The sequence below is a fragment of the Paramisgurnus dabryanus genome, chromosome 19, assembly GCF_030506205.2.
Source record: "Paramisgurnus dabryanus chromosome 19, PD_genome_1.1, whole genome shotgun sequence".
Lineage (NCBI taxonomy): Eukaryota > Metazoa > Chordata > Actinopteri > Cypriniformes > Cobitidae > Paramisgurnus > Paramisgurnus dabryanus.
Window position 1 is genome coordinate 23,281,417 of NC_133355.1, and position 18,507 is coordinate 23,299,923.

The following is an 18,507-nucleotide window of genomic DNA, read 5'->3' on the forward strand; positions in this document are numbered from 1 at the left end:
GTAGTGACAATAGGGCTCATTTACATCTCATTTAGATAAGCCATACCCCTGTAAAGCTACCCACTGTGCTAAGCTCAAAAAGGTCAGGAAAATGTGCCATCAAAAAAAGTTTGCAAACAGGTAATATATAAATAAATGTCTCTTAGCATCTACTGATAAAGGCAACTCTTATGTACACTAACAAAAAAAAGAAACTCTTATACTGTAGATTGTTTTTTCTAAAGAAAGAGTGCATAATCCTACCATTGTAATTATAAAATAAGGAAACAACACTCAGATAGCTATTAATGTTTATTTTTTAAATATTTCAAACAAGCATACAATGCTTGAAATAAAAACTCTTATAAAAGTAATTTGTTTTAAAGTAAAAAATAAAGTTTCCTAAAAAAGTAGAAAGTTATTTTTGTAAACAAAAGAAAAGACAAAAAAAGGACTTTGTGACACAGTCCAATATCACATCCGCTTCCTCTTCTGTGTTGTGACCCTTGGCGCTGGGCATGTGATGTGTCTTGCCTCTTTAGCACAGAACGGCCTGACTTTTTCATAGAGATATGTCTGCCTGTCAATGTTCAGTCCAGGTGGGGACAGGACAAGAAGACCGTCAATAGGGGGCAGATCTTCTCCGTCGCGCAGTAGCTGAAATTCAACAGGTTGTGCATCACAATCAGTTTTTGCAAGCACCACACCTGGTCTCTTGGCGTCAAAGCTGTGCAGAATAAGAACATAAGACATTTTAAACATGGCAAAAAAAAACTTCATGTGTATGTTTTAATATAATGTATGCTAATTTATATTGTATGTACACAATGTGTGAGTTTCAATTTAAGTACCTAAAGTGATGATAACTCTTGATCTGTGGGAGACTACGGAAGTGGCGAGTCAGATGGTGCTGCCAGTCGAATGTTTGGACTAAAACTTTGCCCTCCGCCGTTCCAACAAGCTGTGGGATATTGAGGTGACTTACAGGAGAGCTTTTTTCCACAACCTGAGGAAAACAGGGAGAAAATAGGTCTTCAGTTGAAGCGGAACAGAAAACACTGAAGTCACTAAATCAAAGTAAAGTTAAAGTACCTCAGCGATGTCTGCCAAAGTGTTGACTGTTGTCTTCTTGTAGGCTTGCTTGATGAGTCCAAAGCCAGAGTCAGGAGAAAACTTGGTGTGACCAGCAACAAGGAAGTGGATGTCAATTTTATCATGAAGCTTGTGTCCAGCCCTCCAGGCAAGGTACCAGAGCATGAAGTTGTTCTTGTTCTGCCCACTGCAGTCGTCACAATGAAGATCCACCTCTGTTTCTCCAACTCCAAAGTTGCCGAAAAAATGATGCATGTAGCTGATGACTTCATTGCTTCCCTTAGATGACGACATGCCTTCATCAATCAGGTAATTCACCTGTTTCTGCAGACCTTCACAGGAAACCCCAAATAGGCCACATTTCCGTGGGGTCAGGAAGTACATTGGTCCTGGCTGGAGAGGGTTTGAGGGAAAGTGTAACTGTAGGAGACAGAAGAAGAGAGGGAACTTGGATTAGATTAAATTTGTGTCTTTTCATAACTGTCTAATAAACAGGGTTTCCAAGTGAAGTGTATGTGGAAGTAAATGTCTGTGAATTACCTGCTGAGCAAAATCAAAACTGTAATGCATCCTAATCTTCTTGCTAGCTGGTAGGGACGGTCCAAAAGACAGGTTCGACCCAGAGCAAATTTTTCTGCAGGCAGCATTCAAGTCGTTGTATTGGTCCCTCTCTTTCTGTACAAGGGAAAGATGATCTTGTTGCTTCTTTACCGCTTCAGACTTTCTATCATCTGGGAGGTTTGCACTTTGTATCAGCTGCTCGGTATTGCTTTGGCACTGCCAGCAAAGATCTGTGCGCGGCCGGGAACTTTTGATGTGTGGGAGAAGTTGGTTCCACAGTGCTTTGAAGCTGGTTTTACAAACAGCACGCTCACCTGAAAAACAGATATTGCTTATGGTTACACGCAATGGCTTCACATTATAAGCACTCAATTCTAAATCAATGTTTACACATACCAAGTTCCTTAGCAGACTTCACATAGAGACGCCACACTGAAGCCTTGGACACATGAGTTGGCAGCAACTTCACATGGCAATACTTATGCCCAGGCTGTTGGCCAGGCAGCAAGATGGCATTGTCTTCTGCATAGTTTTTTATGAAGTCCACAACTCTGTTGATGTCCTCAGATTTGATGAACCTGGCTGGTGGACGTGGCAGGGAGTTCTTCTTCCTCAAACGTGGTCTTGCCCCATTCTCCTCATAGTGTTTGACTATATCAGCCAGGGTGTCTCTCCCAATGCTGAAAAGGAAAGAAAAATTTAATATCATGGTCTTGCCAATTATATGTCATTATACTTTATTGAAGTACATTTTATGACCAATACTTTTTAATTCACTGCAAAAGTTAATGGTTAGACCTGGTTTAAGTCTAAGGATTAAAAAAAATCCTTACATTTTTTTTTTTTGACTAATAACGCACATTTAATGGCTACGGATACTTCATACTTTTAATTATGAATTTAATCTGATACACCTACTATTACGTTAGTAAACCATTGGTTAGTTAAATTTAGTTTATTTAGTTAGCATAATTTAATTCAAGAATGCCAACAGGCTTTTAACATCAGTCAATTCAAGCATTATTCAAATTAATAGCAGATGCTCACATTGCCATCTAAAAGCACATTATAGTAATGGGGGCAATCGAAACCACAGTCCTGATCCATCTAATAACAATAGGGGTTTTGGCAATCGAAACCACAGTCCTGAGCTAGCTAACAACCATTGCACTAGAATGAACACAAAACGACAAACTTTATCGTTTATGGAAACTCACCCCATAAGAAACACAAAAGTATTCTTGCAGATCTCGATGCCTCCAATGAAATAAGTAGTTCGGGCACACTTCCTCTTCGTCGGTGCCTTCTTTTTTGATGTTATCATTTCCGAAGTTAGCACTGTGCGTCTGTTAGCTTCTAAATGTCCAATAATTCGCATGTCCTGCCACTCTTTTTCCGCAGCTAAAGAATCCAGCCGTATGTTGTACATAATGTCTGGAGAAAGCTTCTGGCTACAGGACTGTCTCCCATCCAGCTGCTTCTCTTTTCTCCTCGTGTAGCATTTACAGTCAAAGTTGCGGATTTTCTGCATTTCTCTGTCTTCATTCCCTTCAAATGTTACTACCGATATAGCCTCTGATATCTTACGGTCCAACTCATCTGACGCCAGCCCGATACATTCTTCCTCGTCTTGGTCTTCATCATCTTCGCTCAGTTGTAGATTAGGGATATTATATAGTCGTATCATGTCGCTTTCATCGTCGCTCAGATCGTCTTCAGAATCAGTGAGCGCTTGTTCAGAAGAATCCGGCTTGTCGAAGAAGTACTTCAAAACATTTTCGGCGTAACATCCACGGTTCAGCTCGTCTGCGACAGCTTCTGCGGTGTCCATCTTCTCCATTGAATGTTGATATCAGAAAGAGCTGGACAGAGGGCTGCTTAAGTAGCCACGCTGTTCACTTGGGGGCGGGGCCATAACTAAAGTATCAAAAGCCGCTTATCCAGTATGTAAATACACACAGACAACGACGCCAGCCCCCGCTGCACCCTATAATCTCAGGAAAACGTTATCTCGAAAGTTTTGCTGCCGACTTGTGTCATTGGTTTTCCTGACGGGTCACAAATACATTCATCTATCCAGATACTCGTTACAGGAAATAGGAAGCGTTTAGAGTCTGTTATTTCTCTGCTAAAGGAGGATCTACTAAAGAGTAACTAAACCCTAAACCAACTTTTTTTTAGTTAATGATCTGTAAGAGTGATGCTTTATTAGTGCTGTTCATTAATTTTAGTAAGTTTTTTGACATTTGGATATAAAGTGTTTCAATGGTGTAAACGTCTGAGTGCTGCCCTCTTCAGGTTGAACGGTGGCTACTGCAGTTGAAAATACCTCATTCTTCTTCTTCTTCTTTGAGCTTATTGGCGGCTCGCATTCTTAAAAGAGCATTACCGCCATCTACTGGGTAATGGATCAGAGACACTAATCCCAGCAATCGATGTTGCTGCGTGTTCCAGCTCCTCCATCTACAGCTCAAGTCCGTCATAGTCCAGAGAGGATAAATAATAATAATAATATCTATATTCTATTTATTAAATTAGTACTATTTAAGAATTTAATTAATAAACTATCCCCTTCCTCTAGATCCAGAAGCTTCTTTAGTGTTAATTGTTGTACACCTTTCTTCTTAAATTCTTCTATTAGTTTAGTCCTTTCCTCTATGTATCTATTGCATTTAATAAGCACATGTTCCACTGTTTCCTGATGTTTTCCTATTACACGCATTGTTGAATTAAGACCTGAATGGCCAAGTCTTAATCTTGATATAATACAGTCTTCCTTCCTTCTCCCCCTCAAACTCCTTCCTCTTCCTGCAATTGGTTGTATTGAATATAAATGTCTTCCTTTTTGTTCATTATCCCAATAAGATTGCCAGTTTTTATTGATCTCTCTTTTTTTATTGACTTGAGTTCTGCTTTACTATAAATTAGGTTCAAGCTCACCACGCCCTCCATATTATCACCACACACTTGGAGTCAGGCTCTGACCAGGGATTTAGTTATATTGATGTGATTTTTCCGTTGGGGTGCACCTGTCTAATTTTGTTTTGATGCATTTGTTAAACATTGCAATGGGCACAAAATATTGATTTGAATTGTTCTGAACCAGCTGGTTATGTTAATGTTGGCATGAGAAAAGTGATACATTGAACATATAAGTAGTAGGAGATTCTCATGAGCGGGAAGCAGCCAGAGAGCCGTGTGATAACAGTGGAAATAAACACACCAAGATAGATAGGTTAATAACTTCACTACCATTTCTTCTTTTTACCAAATAGAGGGTCAAATAGAGTTTTGCATGTTGACATTTAATAAGGACATAAAACTTGAGTTGGTTAGGTGAGAAAAAAAGCCTATATGCCTGTTTGTAACATGGACAGGTAATCCTGTTAGCATTGCAAATGGATACTGGGAATGTACTGAAGAGACTTTAGCTTCAAAGTTAAAATATTACATTTTGTACTCTATTTTATTTTAGCTTACAATAACTCTCATGATGAATTTAAAGTTTCCCTACTTGCTTAAGAATTAAAAAGCACTTAGCAAGCTAATTATTTAGCAGATACTTCAGATTTACAGACTACAAGAGAAAGATAGCACTAGTGTATGCGTTAGAATCTTGATCTTTAAAAATAGCTACACATTTACTAGGTTTAACGTGTAATTTAATGTAGATGTTAGAAACACTGCAACTGTGTTCTAGACAAAGTAAATATGACAAAGTTAATTTGCAGTTTTATTGCTGTAACTCATATTTTATTAAGAGAGAAACATTTCAAGCGTATTATTTTAACCATGCAGTTTATTCAGATTTGCTTTGATGTCTACAGATTTAATTTTGTTTTGTAGTGTAATAATAAGAGTTGTTCCCACATGAACTATAAATGACAACACAAATGTAATAAAGATGAAAATATGTTTGCATAATATTGACCCTGCAGTCATGAGAAAAACATACCACCGCATACACTATCAAAAATAAAATCTTTCAAAACTTCAGTCTGGTCATTCAGCAGATGTTTTTAGCCTAAATTGAGGCTTGTTGACAATGAACCAGAATAATATATGCAAAAAAGCCCAATGTCCCCTTATTTGTGCTTTATAAATAATTCAGAAATAAATACATTAAAACCAGCAATCTCATTGAAAAAGATGAGTATAATACTTATATAACACATGGTAATGATGACATCATTATGATCTTTATTGAAGTCTTCAGTGTTTTCCACAAGAGAAATCTTTTACATCACAAGATCTTTATGTGTCCGGATTCTGAAAAGATGATAATGTTATTTGTACTGTATATGTCAATATTAACATATTTTAAATAACAGGTATTAACAATATAAAGTTTTCTCTTTCTTAAAATGTAAATGTTTACATCTTACTACAGTCACAGATGCCGATGAAGATTATTTTATTACATTATCACATATAATAAGATTAACATATATAGTAATGTAAACTATCTTATACAAACAGTTACATAAATGTGAGGGTTGTGTTTGGTTTGTTTTCCCTCAGCTTTATTCCTTAATGTCATTATAATGTATAAAGGATTTTTTGATTCATATGTCAGCAAATATTTTTCAATGTCAATTAATCTAACATAATTGTATTGAATATTTTAAGAAATAATACTAATAAATATTTAAGATAATAAATAAGACAAATATTCCCGGCAAAGTCATACATCAATGCCATCCATTGTTTGTCAATGTATTAACAAATGAATCATTTATTTGCAAGAACTTTATACATTGTTTAATCTTTAAGCTTTAGTAAATCCCATCTTTGTGCTGCCTGCCACTATAAATGAGTATAATGGTCACAATAGTCAGTTCATTGAATGACCTTTGCTTATTTTTCTTTAACCCAGTTTATATAATAAATGGATGGGCATAGTGCTCTGCTGGTCTCTTTGTTTAAATTAAATAAATCATCACTATGTGTAAGTATACCCTGTAAGCCACCATTATTTGTAAAGCGGTTAGTTTTACCTGTGAATGTGAATGTATTCGTATTTAATAAATATAGTTTTTGACATTGTACTGTCTGTCTGTGTTATCTATGATGTGTAAGTTTGTGCCTATAATGTATTTCCTCAGGTCTTTAAAGTCCAGATGTTATCAGATGTGTTATCTTTTACCTCTCTTACAATTGTGTTCATCATCTCTGTGGATTCACCACATACATCTCCGAGCGGTTGCCATTCTTTATAAACTCTGGATCTGCCTGCCATAGAAAAGACACAGCCTTTATTAAAAAAGAACCTGTAATAACAGTTAACTGCCTGTGTTAAATAAAGCTTAAACATTATAAGTTATGTTTGGAATACTTTGAAATATTTTGAAAAGTCATAGTTGAGCTATTCTATCATATTCACTCTCTTTTAGTTTTATATATACTACTATATATTATTTAAATCATCTTGTTAATCAGTAGTATGTATCCGTAGTAACCGTACATTATTAAAATATCTCGTAATAAATAACCCTAAATTTTCCAGACAGACAAAGTGATGATCATTCATTTCAGTCTATAGACATAAATAGTATAGATGTGTTCTTACCAAGACAGGGTAGGTTTGGTTGTGCTGCGGTGCTTGTGGATTGTATGGGGTAAGATGTTCTTTGAAAGACGTTCGCTCGTACGGTGCATGCTCAGTCTCATCCTTTTTGTTTCTCTTCGTACAGCACCAAAAGCATAACTGCGGATGGAATGGAGATTTTACATGACATAATACATTTATCAAGTACATTTATGCATTTGGCAGATGATTAGTATAATCACAACTTTACAGGAACACTCAATGCTACTGTAATGCTAGCAAAGTCTCCTGTATCAGCCTGATGTGGAAAGACATCTGTACACCATAATAAATTACATTTTTCAGTGTAAGTGTATTTTTATGAGCTGGGCATGGGATGTTGAACAGCTCTTTATGTAATGAATGATATAGGTATAAAGTTTATTTATACCAGTAGTATAAGGATGAAGATGAGTAGCAGGGTGACACATGCCAACACCAGCAAAGCAATGGCCCAACCAGGAACTCCTCTGTAAAAGGGATTTACCACTGAACCCAGGAAGGTGGGAAGGATAGCAGGCTGTGTCTCATTTTTAGGTTTGACTGTGGTGTTCTGCACTAACAATCCTGAGGTTAGGTGAAACGTTGGATAAGTAATTAGTGGTGATAAAGCAGTAATCCTATGAATTATTAGGCCTAAGTTGTAATGTATTCATGCTAAACCCACCTGAGGCTTTGACTATAGAGGAGGTCACTCTTGTCATTGGAGTTGTGGCCTTTGTAAAGTGCCAGATAGGTGTGACCGTTTCTGCATGAGACAAATCATGTTATGGTTTAAGTACTTTAAAATGTACTTCGGTTTCACAAATGTTATGGACGGTACTCACCATTAGTAAAATCTTTGTTGATTACAAGACCATTTGGGTGAAAATTGTTTTCGATGGCTTTCAGGAACAAATATTTGATCACAACGTTGTTGATGAAAATCGTCTGGAACGATATGGTACAGTTTGCGACCACAGACCCTTTACTGGGGTAAGACAAGAAAGACAAAGCTGGTAAATAGCTGACATGTGCATGACATTCTGTAATAAACAGTGTATTAAAATGATTTATATCTTCAAATAAACAATATTAGCAAAAGATTTAAAATCTGTCAGGTTTACCTGAACTTTATTGATGTTACCCCTCTATAGGTTTCTTTTGTGGGACAGATAGAGCAGTTATATATGATGTTCAGCTGTAAAAATAACAAGGCCATGTTTAGAAATATGCATGTATTAAAGATATAGCTTAATCTATTATTATTTATCTTTTTAGCATTTAAAGACATACACTGCAAAGATTTTCAAGAAAAAATGTTCTTAGTATTTTTGTCTTGTTTTCAGTAAAAATATCTAAATTCTTAAATTAAGGTGCTTTTTCTTGATGAGCAAAATGACCCAAGAAAATATGTCTAGTTTTATAACAAAAATATCAAATTTAAGTGATTTTGTGCATAAAACAAGACAAAAAATCTGCCAATGGGGTAAGCAATTTTTTCTTGAATTTTTCTTGAATTTTGTGTTTAAAAAAATGTTCAAGATTTTTTGCTTACCCCAGTGGCAGATTTTTTTTGCTTGTTTTATGCACAAAATCCAAAAAATGGTCTAAAAACAAGACTTATTTTCTTGGGTCATTTTGCTCATCAAGAAAAAGCATCTTAATTTAAGAATTTAGATATTTTTACTGAAAACAAGATAAAAATACTAAGAAAGTTTTTGCAGTGTACTGTCATGAAATGCCATAAGTTGTGAAAGAAACATGAAGATTTATTAAATGTGACCCTGGACCACAAAACCAGCCAAAAATACATTTATGAAAAAAATAATTAGGATATATTATAAAGAAAATGTTCCTTGAAGATAATTAGTATATTTTCTATACCGTAAATATATATATAAAAAATATTTAATGCATTATAATTTGGACAACTTTAAAGGCGATTTTCTCAATATTTAGATTTCAATATTTATACATAATTTAAAATTGTGGTCACAAATTAAGTTACATTTTAACTCTTTTTATAAGCATGCTATGGTTGTTATATGCGACCCAGTCTGTAAAAGCTAAAGTAATTGTTTTTATTGTGTGTAAACCTAAAGCTGGCATGTTATGATATCTGTGAACTATCAGTGAAAATTTAACCTTGATATCTTGAAGACCATGCCAAAGATTGAAAGTGAAATCAATGTAAAATCAAAATTTGTTTATAGTTGCTAGTATATGTCATTATACCACGGGGCTGTTGAATGCTGATTGGTGAGAAATGTACGCACACATAACCTTTCAAATGTCTTAAAATAACCTTTAAGCATTACCACATTGGGTGTGCATTATTATCGAATAATTCAATGGCTTGTCGTCAATTATTTCTTTACGTATTGGTCAGTGCAACTGGTGGCATTCAATGCAAACACTTACAGCTCCAGAAACTTCATTATACATCTTCTTGTACTCTGCAGTGGCCGGGTTGTAAAGGGAATCATTGAAGACTCGGTTGGTGATCTCCATGCAGAGATTAAAGGCGTAAACAGGTGAGGGGTAGCTCTTCGGGGCAGACTGGATTAGTTGAAGAATTTGATAAATACTGATGGGCTGAGCACCTAGAAGATTCAGTGACAGATTTTATTTTAGCATCAGTTACTTACTGCCATGTGAATAACTCCATCAATCCCATAAAGGTGCTACAGAAAGTTAAGCAGGGATAAGATAAAATATTTTTTAGGAACATTTCAATTAAAGTTTTTCTAAAAGAAAATTTTTTTTCATACCTTTATAGTAATTTTTCATTTTTCATTACAAAGAATTTTTTTTTGTGAAAACTGTTCTTTAGATGGTAAAAGTTCTTTATTAAACCATATAGCCAAAAAAAATTATTCTTTGGCATTGTGTAGCACCTTTTATTTAACATTTTATGCCACTGAAAGTTAGTATTTCTACATAAAATCATTCTACATAATGTGAAGAACATTCTGTGAAATAAAAATCTTGATATCTTTAATACTGACTGAATAAGACGATGTCAATGATTGAAATCAACAATTAAAATCAAACTTTAATGCTCCAAATTAAATTACAAGACTTTAGATTTCTCAGACAAGGTCACACATGTTAAATTTGTCATTTTTATATTTTAAAACCTGTTCTACAGACACATCCAAATTTTGCATTAAGCAAATATGCAGCTGGAGCTCTCTTCCCAACTATCGATAACTAAGGGAGCCATTATTAAATTCATAAATTCATACTAATTCATATTTTGCTCTGTGAATTTACTTACTTGTTGTAGTTGCTGCAAACAGCAGAATGCATAGCGCTGCACCGGTGCACAGTATCACACTCCGACCCATCCTAAAAATGTGACCCAAATCTTGTATCAAAATTCACTGAATGAAGTAGAATTCCTCTGGATGATGATGATCTTCTGGAGAAATGGTGCAGTCACTTCAGGCTCTTGTGGTGGTGAATGTAGTGCAGTGTTTTATTTGATCACTTTATATCTGGAGGTCACCTATCAATCCATCCTGGATGAGGGTGTGGCTTTATGGGATCGCATAGGCAAAACACTGAAAGATGTAATGAGTGATGATTCATATTTCATTATTTTTTTGTTCTTCACTGTGATTCATGAAGTAGAATAAAAGCCAGTTTGTTTGAGCTATAGTCATACACCACCCTGAAATATTCATTGCGTCAAACAGTATAAGTCGGATATATTTGGCTAGGGGTTAATGCCTATGACAATGGTGTGCTGCACCCTACCAAGAGGAATATACATCTAACCTAACTCCACAGGATGTGTTGCCATGGAAACATTGAACAAACAGGTACTTTGTAACTAATTTTAGAATGATATACTTCTTAAGTCCTCATAACAGGTTACGTATGCATGGGCAGTTGTGGAAATGACAGAAATTCCCAGTTTGTGACATTTTTTGCATTTATTCAGTAGCAGAGTTTAAATGCTATTATTTGGATCAAGGATGGAGATTCTCTATATTTTCAACTGAACCTCAATCCAAACCCTAGAAATGCACTCCCTGGACTCAGCGATGAATTCCCACTAGTTTTCAGTCGTGCTATCGGTGCAAATATAATTATATAGTCTCTTTGGTCTAAACATAACATTTTTCTAAATAAATATTTTTTAATCACAAATTTGTAAATTGTTATCCTACGAATTTGTGATTAAAAAAAATATATATATTAGGGCTGGGCATAGATTAATCTAGATTAATCTCATGCAAAATAAAAAAATAAAAATTTGCATAATATATGAGTTTGTGCTGTATGTAAATATTATATTTAAAGATACACACAAACATACATATATATACATTTAGGAAATGTTTTATTTATATATCTTTTATATATATATAATATAGAATATATAAAAATATAAATAAATATATATACACATGTAAATGTTTCTTAAATACATACATGAATGTGTGTGTATTTATATATACATAATAATTACACACAGCACAAACTGATATGTTATACAAAAAAGACTTTTATTTTGTATGAGATTAATCTAGATTAATCTATGCCCAGCCCTAATATATTTATATGTTTTTACAGAAGTTTTTCTGTCAGGTTAGGTTTAAGAGGTTAAGAAATATATATGTGCCTTTAATGCATGTATTTGTAAAGTAAAAGTGCAAAAATACCTTTCATGAATAGTAATTAATAGTCATTAAATAGTTAACAAAAAGCAAAGAACATAATAATCCTTCACATGTTTTAAATGACTAAATACTGATCATTATAAGTGAAAATTGAACTTTGTGTTGTGGAAAACTGATATCGTTGTGGATATCGTCCGGTCATGTTATTACAGGAACTGAACACTAGATGGGAGTGTTTGGTTGTGTAGTAATAAAGGGTTAATGAAGTACATAATACTTGTTACACGGTAAAAAAAAAGCAAGGCGCACAAATTTCAGAAAATAAATTATATAAATAAAAAGAAATAAAAAGCAACACAGAAACAAAACGTGGTAAATAATTTTTACTTTTTATTCCTAACTCTGTGTTGTTCAGTGTCTTGTATGTAGCCTGTGGTCCTGGAGAAACGTCCGTCTCATTTTACTGTGTACTGCACTGCAATATATGGTTGAAATGACAATAAAGCAGCTTGACTTGATTTAAAACTATTTATTTCAAGAACCGGTATTCTAACTAACAATACAAACCAATGGCCCTCAACATCTCTGTTAAGTATTCATGCAAACCCCCTCTATTAATAACTTTATGCCATATAACTTATTTACATGTTACAACTATATAATACAGCTTGTTTGTATTGTAATACCTTAATAACAATTGTAATACCAATGTAATAAATACCACATGTGTAGGAACTTTTCATATGAAGTATGTTTCTGCAGGGAGAGTAAACTGAGGCGGACCTATCGTGTACATGTGCCGGATGTAAACACAGTTACCCACGTGTTCAAGCAAGTAGTGCAGCCGAGTGACTCGATCATTTTGGTCTTACGAGCGCGAAGCACATTAAAAGGTAAGCTGTTCATTGCCTAATTTTAAAATAATTGCTTAAAATAACATGGTCTACTCATCCTTGTTATGGTCAATCACAACTTTTAATTAATTTATTTTATAAGTATTTGTTAATCATGCAATATAAATATTTATTTGTAACATATTTCAGAAAGATCATTTTATTATCACTATTATTCAGTATAGCTGACATCTTTCTATGTTTATCTGTATTAATTATACAGTAATGTGTATTTATCTGCACTTGAGGTTTTGTGATTTTAAGAATCACTTTTTTCTTATTAATGTCTGGCTAGGGTCAAACTCTTCATAAGAGTAATTTAATAATGGTCTGTTATTACACATATTCTGATTCTTATGTCTGCAGACTATGGCAGGCAGAGGTCGAGGAAGAAACCAGTTTACTTTTAATGTGGACTCACTGGGTTTCGGGAGAGGAGAATCTTTACCCACATCCACACAAACACCTTCTCCACTTTTTCCTGTAAGTTTCCTGTAAGAGTAATTCAACAGTCATTACACTGTCTTTCCCATTGATATTACACATTTATTGTGCTATATTTTCCCAAAATAAGTGCCATGTCAAATAACAAGCCAATTTAAGTAAATAATACAGTATGTGTATGCACATGTTGGTGTGTCCTAGTATGTATTTATTTAGTTAAAATAATAACTCTCCCTGCTACCCTAGTCATATCATGTAGTAATGCAAGGCTTCATATTCTTTACTCTTTACATTATTTTAAAGTATATATATGTGACATTTGTTTCTGTGATTTTAGCCGATGCAGTTTAGGCCAGTGCCTCTTCATACAGGTGAAGAGGTGGAGTATATGCTCGCTCTTAAACAGGAGCTGAGAGCCTCCAGTAAGAATCTGCCCTTCCACATCAGAGCAGCCAAAACAAAGAAAGGTGAGACTGAGAAAGATTGGGGGGAGGGATCTACGTCATGCAAATAGAGTGGGCCATTTTGAGCACAAAAGCAATGACAGATTTCCATACTGTCTAAATTTGCATTTGAAGTGTGGGAGTCGACTGAAATATTCAAAGGCAATTGAAGACCCATCTGACATGGTTTGTTATAAATCAGCCTTTAACAGCTCTTTTGCTCGTTTTTTTATCTAGATGTGGCTCGGTACTCTGATAAATACCAAAAAAGTGAACCAAAAAACAACACCATTGAATGGAGTCCAGGTAAGCAACTGAAATGCAAATAAACTCTCAATGGATCAAGGATTCGAAACAAATGTTTTAAGTTTTTTACTTTATTTCTAGACTGGAGTCGCATGCCCAAAGAACTTTGCATTAAAGTTCGGAAACCTCTGAAAACAAGTGAGAGAAACGTTTATCATTGCGTATTGTCTTGATAATAATGCAAATGCCAGTTGAAATGTGCTATTGATCCTATATGTTAAATTATAATGCTGTTGCTCATAGGTGCCACACCACAACTCAAGCAAAAACCCAAAAAAGCTGTGGGCAAAGAAGAGGTTCTTAAAAAACTAGAGGTGAGATTTCATAAAAACCATGCTTATTTGATTTATTGTGATACACACGTTTCTCCGAGATTAAATTTATGTCAGATAATATTTTAAATATTTAGTGCACTTTGACATTCAAATATATTAATCAAAACATCTGCGGTAATATAGTTAATAATACAGACATTTAAAGTAACAATATGTAAAATTTTTGTAATAAAATTTCCAAAAACCACTTTCACAGTGTGAAATGTTTAATTATTAGTAATTACGTTCTCAAGGATTTGTAAATCTAGAAAAAAATCCTGTTTTTAATAATGACCTCATCTGTAAACACGGTTAGTCTCTTTCGTAACATTAAGCTTCGCATTTGTTATTGTTATTGTGTAACAGCGACCTCTAGTGGTGAAAATACTAAATAGTGTGGGTTAAAATAAACTGTTAGGGGTGGTTTCCCGGACAGGGATTAGTTTAATTGGGAAATATATCTAGTTTTAACAAAGATACCTTAACTTCTTTAACTCTGTGGACCCTGTACCGGGTCCAGAATTATCTTATTTTGACTTAATATAAAATATTCCTGTAATTTGTAATGGTCTGTCATGGACCCAGTACCACATATGAGATACTGTTTGAAAGCTTAGACTCTCTACTTTCTGCAGATATGCATCACTTTGACATATCTTTTACTGTAAGAAAGTTATTTACAATTAATTTACACCATCACCCCCCCGATATTTTTTAATATCTTTTAATATTCATATATTTCATGTTTTTCAAGTATTACAAACATGGGCAAGTCTTATATCAAATGAAAGCTCTCAGTCTCAGGAATAAGTCTGCAGCGTTATTTTTGTCCTATTATCATCACCTATCTAACAATCATCGAATGAATAATGAGGTAAAAAATTGTCTTTTGTAAACATATGGGAAACTTGAGTGTGGACTGCCTCAGATAGCACAGATAGCCACAAATGATACACCATCTTTTATTTTAGGTCCTACTCTAAAAAATGAGTCCATTCACAGCATTTTCTTTGGTTGTGTGCATAATTAATCCCTTGCAATTTATTATATGTGGAAAACAAAAAATTAATATTTATATGAAACATTTATTTTCGCACACTTCAGTAAAATGAGAATAACTTTTGAATGCAACATGCTAAAGAGTTCATTCTTTTTTTGGGTGTTTACTGTCTGCTGCTGGTAACAACCAGAACTGTCTGCAGTCTGCTAGACCACCCAGAACCAGAGTTATACACTATCAAAGATAGTATTTACAACATAAAAAAAGAAAATTTGGTGTTTTAGCATATGAAAAACCACATAAATAACACTATTTGTCACAAACAACAGCTTTTTATGTATCTTCAAAGGGATTTTTGCAAAATGATATAAAGATATTGCATTTATTCCACTGTATGTGGTTATGGGAGCACTTCAAATGTTTTTTGGCAGAAATTGTACACCATAAGCGTATTAGTCCTCCCATCAGTTGGAGTAAAATAACTTTTGCATTTATTATGATAGAGAAAAAATTCATTTTTCCTCTGTAAGCTGGCAATTGCTGGAATCAAACAAAACTGTCTGGAAGTTTCGTTACCACTCAGGGCCAGAGTTATACACTTTTAAATACAGACTTTAGAAAAAAAACATCAAAAAGCGCCTATTTATTTTTGTGCTTATTAGAGAACTGACAACACATACAACCATGTTTAGCACTTTTAACAGTGTTTTATGTAATTTCAAAGGGTTTCCTGTAAAATGATACCAAACTTTTGTATGTGCACCTCTGCATGTGGGTATGGGAAGCTTTTGAAATTGGGTAGGCCAAATCCAGGCAAAAATCCCCAAAATAAACATTACTTGTGTGCATTTGGAGGCAAAACAAAGGGCACTGGTGTATTTTAAGATATGTCAGTGTAGTTGTTTTCAGTTTGGACAGCTCTTACATTTATTTTAGTCTAGGAATAGCCTAATCCCTGTCAAGGAAACCGCCCCTAAATGTTTGAAATTACTCTTACTCAAAATCACACTGTAAAAAAATTCTGTAAATCTGTAAAAATTACAGTATTACTGGGTATTACTGTAACTTACTTTATATTTTACATTTATGTTATTTACTAGCAACAGTTTGTTCGAAGTTAAATGAACATGAAACATTTTCAGTCTTTATCTTCTACACTAAGTTACTGGCAACCAGCTGCATAATTACAGCAATTTGTTTACAGTGTATGGTTTGTCTAATATCTCAACTCTACTAATCTCTTAATTTTTATTATTCCTTATAACCGGTTTTTATTGCTGCTATTTCATCTTGCAATACATTTTAGTAGTAAATTTAAATTGATTCATTTAGCAGAGATTTGTTTTCCAATGCAACTTAAAATTAAGACCTAAGAGCCAACAATAAGCATTGTGCACGAAGCCATGTTTACAAGTAGCAAAGTAATAATATTTTGAAATGATTTACAGACACTTGAGAAAAAAGAGCAAGAGCAGCATTCTGAGGAAGAGGAGGAGGAGGAGAAGAAGAAAAAAGAGGAAAATGAGGAAGATGAGCCAGATGTGGATGAAGACTATGAGGAAGAAGAACTTGAAGATGTAAGAAAAAATATTTTTTATTAAAACTATCCTTATCATTTAATTTACCCTACTCTCTTTTGTGGTGATAAAGGCGATCAAAAGGAACGTTAAAGCATTTTTAATCTGCTGTGTTTTAGGAAACAGACTACATCATGTCTTACTTTGACAATGGAGAAGAGTTCGGAGGAGATAGTGATGACAATATGGATGAAGCTGTTTACTAGCATGTTTTATTGAATTTAATTTTAATAACATTTTTAATCTAGTGAGTTCTGGAGTGCTACATCTGGTGTTAATTTTACAGAAATATTTGATCAAGAAGTGTCTTAAATCAAGCTATCATTGCTCAGTATGAATGTGGTTCATGAATAATGAATAAGTAACTAAATTGTTATTTCATTATCCACTGTATTAAGTAAAAGACAGCCAGCGCTGCTACTAAGACTTTACTGTCATTTCTAAACTGGCTGCTATATACTATACTAAGCAATAATAGTGAATATACATACAGCTGCTTTTCCGCTTGCATGAGGTTATATTTCTGAAACCACTGAGACAATCTCACACTGCACTTTTATATCAATATTATTATTATTATTGTAACTTTTGAAAGGTTATTGGCTGAAATTGTTGTTATATTCAAGTGGATCAGCTTAAAGTGGAGTCATTATTCCCTTTTGTTGTAAACGTGAGGACACTATAACATTTAAATATGCATATGAGTGCATTTTTTGTTTACACCTGATAAAAACTTGAAATAAAAATTACAATTGTATGAGTATATATGACAGTTTCTAGTCTGTGTGCAAATGTGTTAAAAGATTATGATTATATCCAGCAGGTGGCGAGCTTTCCCTTCAGTGTAGGACTTGCACACATGCTGAGATTTTGAAAGTTTTTTTGACATCTCTAAGCATAGCATTGCATGCATAGTTTTAATACAGTTTACTAAAAGTTTCATATATATATATTTATATAATTGTATTATGTCAACTTACCATAGGTCAAAACTTCAATAGTAGGTTGAATTTTCTTGCAAAGCCAAGTTTTAACTTCATGCTGCATTTTTTTGCTTTAAAATATCAGTCATGTTTGTTTCTCTCAAAGTAATGAACTTAAATGAATAAAAGTTTGAACCTTTTTGCATTTGGCAACCACTTTAAGCAAAGTGAATTGTGTATGTATTTGCTATAAGGGAACTAATGCAGGCCCTTGGCTACTTTAAGATCTGGCGGACGTGCAGCCTGCCATATATAGCATAAACAAGTCTAGCCATCCGTCCTGTTTTACCGTCTCATTCCTCAGTGTCAGATTTATGTTGTTTGAGCTTTGTGTGTTTGGCAGATCGAAGCTAACACAAGTTAAGTATCAGTTTCTCAGTTAATACATATCCCAAGTGATACACCAGATATTTTCCCACGCTTTATCAGATTCAGAAATTAAGAATTTCAAGGTACAAACCAAAATCTGTGCTTTTGTGCGAGAATGCACACGCACAGTGTTAAATTTATTTAATTGTGTTGCAAGTGGATTTCTGACTGTATTATCATTAAACATTGCATCATTTGATAAGGGTCTTAAGCAAGACCTGCTTAGATTCTGCATGCACTGCAGCACGTACCACCTCAAACGGTCAGCTGTCTGCATTAATGCAGAACCTGCATATGGCATTTTCCATAGGGTCTGAGAAAACACGTTGAACAATGTGACCAGCAA

The 18,507-nt window shown here is 34.2% G+C and overlaps 3 protein-coding genes across 3 annotated transcripts; 1 reads left to right on the forward strand and 2 right to left on the reverse strand.

Annotated features, from left to right (window-relative positions):
* Positions 1-285: 285 nt before the first annotated feature.
* LOC135783212 (uncharacterized) lies at positions 286-3,681 on the reverse strand. Its single transcript, XM_065293862.2, has 6 exons — positions 2,850-3,681; positions 2,029-2,312; positions 1,612-1,946; positions 1,072-1,491; positions 831-985; positions 286-706 (listed from the first exon to the last, which is right to left on the reverse strand). The coding sequence occupies exons 1-6, from the start codon at positions 3,470-3,472 to the stop codon at positions 454-456; spliced, it is 2,070 nt and encodes a 689-aa protein (XP_065149934.1). The 5' UTR covers positions 3,473-3,681; the 3' UTR covers positions 286-453.
* Positions 3,682-5,482: 1,801 nt separating this feature from the next.
* On the reverse strand, positions 5,483-11,364 carry LOC135783552 (uncharacterized). The gene is made up of 9 exons (XM_065294312.1): positions 10,482-11,364; positions 9,623-9,804; positions 8,326-8,399; positions 8,047-8,189; positions 7,887-7,967; positions 7,611-7,786; positions 7,202-7,339; positions 6,779-6,864; positions 5,483-5,901 (listed from the first exon to the last, which is right to left on the reverse strand). The coding sequence occupies exons 1-8, from the start codon at positions 10,549-10,551 to the stop codon at positions 6,799-6,801; spliced, it is 930 nt and encodes a 309-aa protein (XP_065150384.1). The 5' UTR covers positions 10,552-11,364; the 3' UTR covers positions 5,483-5,901; positions 6,779-6,798.
* A 1,253-nt stretch (positions 11,365-12,617) lies between these two features.
* On the forward strand, positions 12,618-17,931 carry polr3gla (RNA polymerase III subunit GL a). Its single transcript, XM_065294447.2, has 8 exons — positions 12,618-12,725; positions 13,092-13,208; positions 13,507-13,636; positions 13,850-13,918; positions 14,000-14,056; positions 14,162-14,232; positions 16,681-16,809; positions 16,929-17,931. Exons 2-8 carry the CDS (start codon positions 13,095-13,097, stop codon positions 17,013-17,015), a joined length of 657 nt encoding a protein of 218 aa, XP_065150519.1. The 5' UTR covers positions 12,618-12,725; positions 13,092-13,094; the 3' UTR covers positions 17,016-17,931.
* The last annotated feature ends 576 nt before the right edge of the window (positions 17,932-18,507 follow it).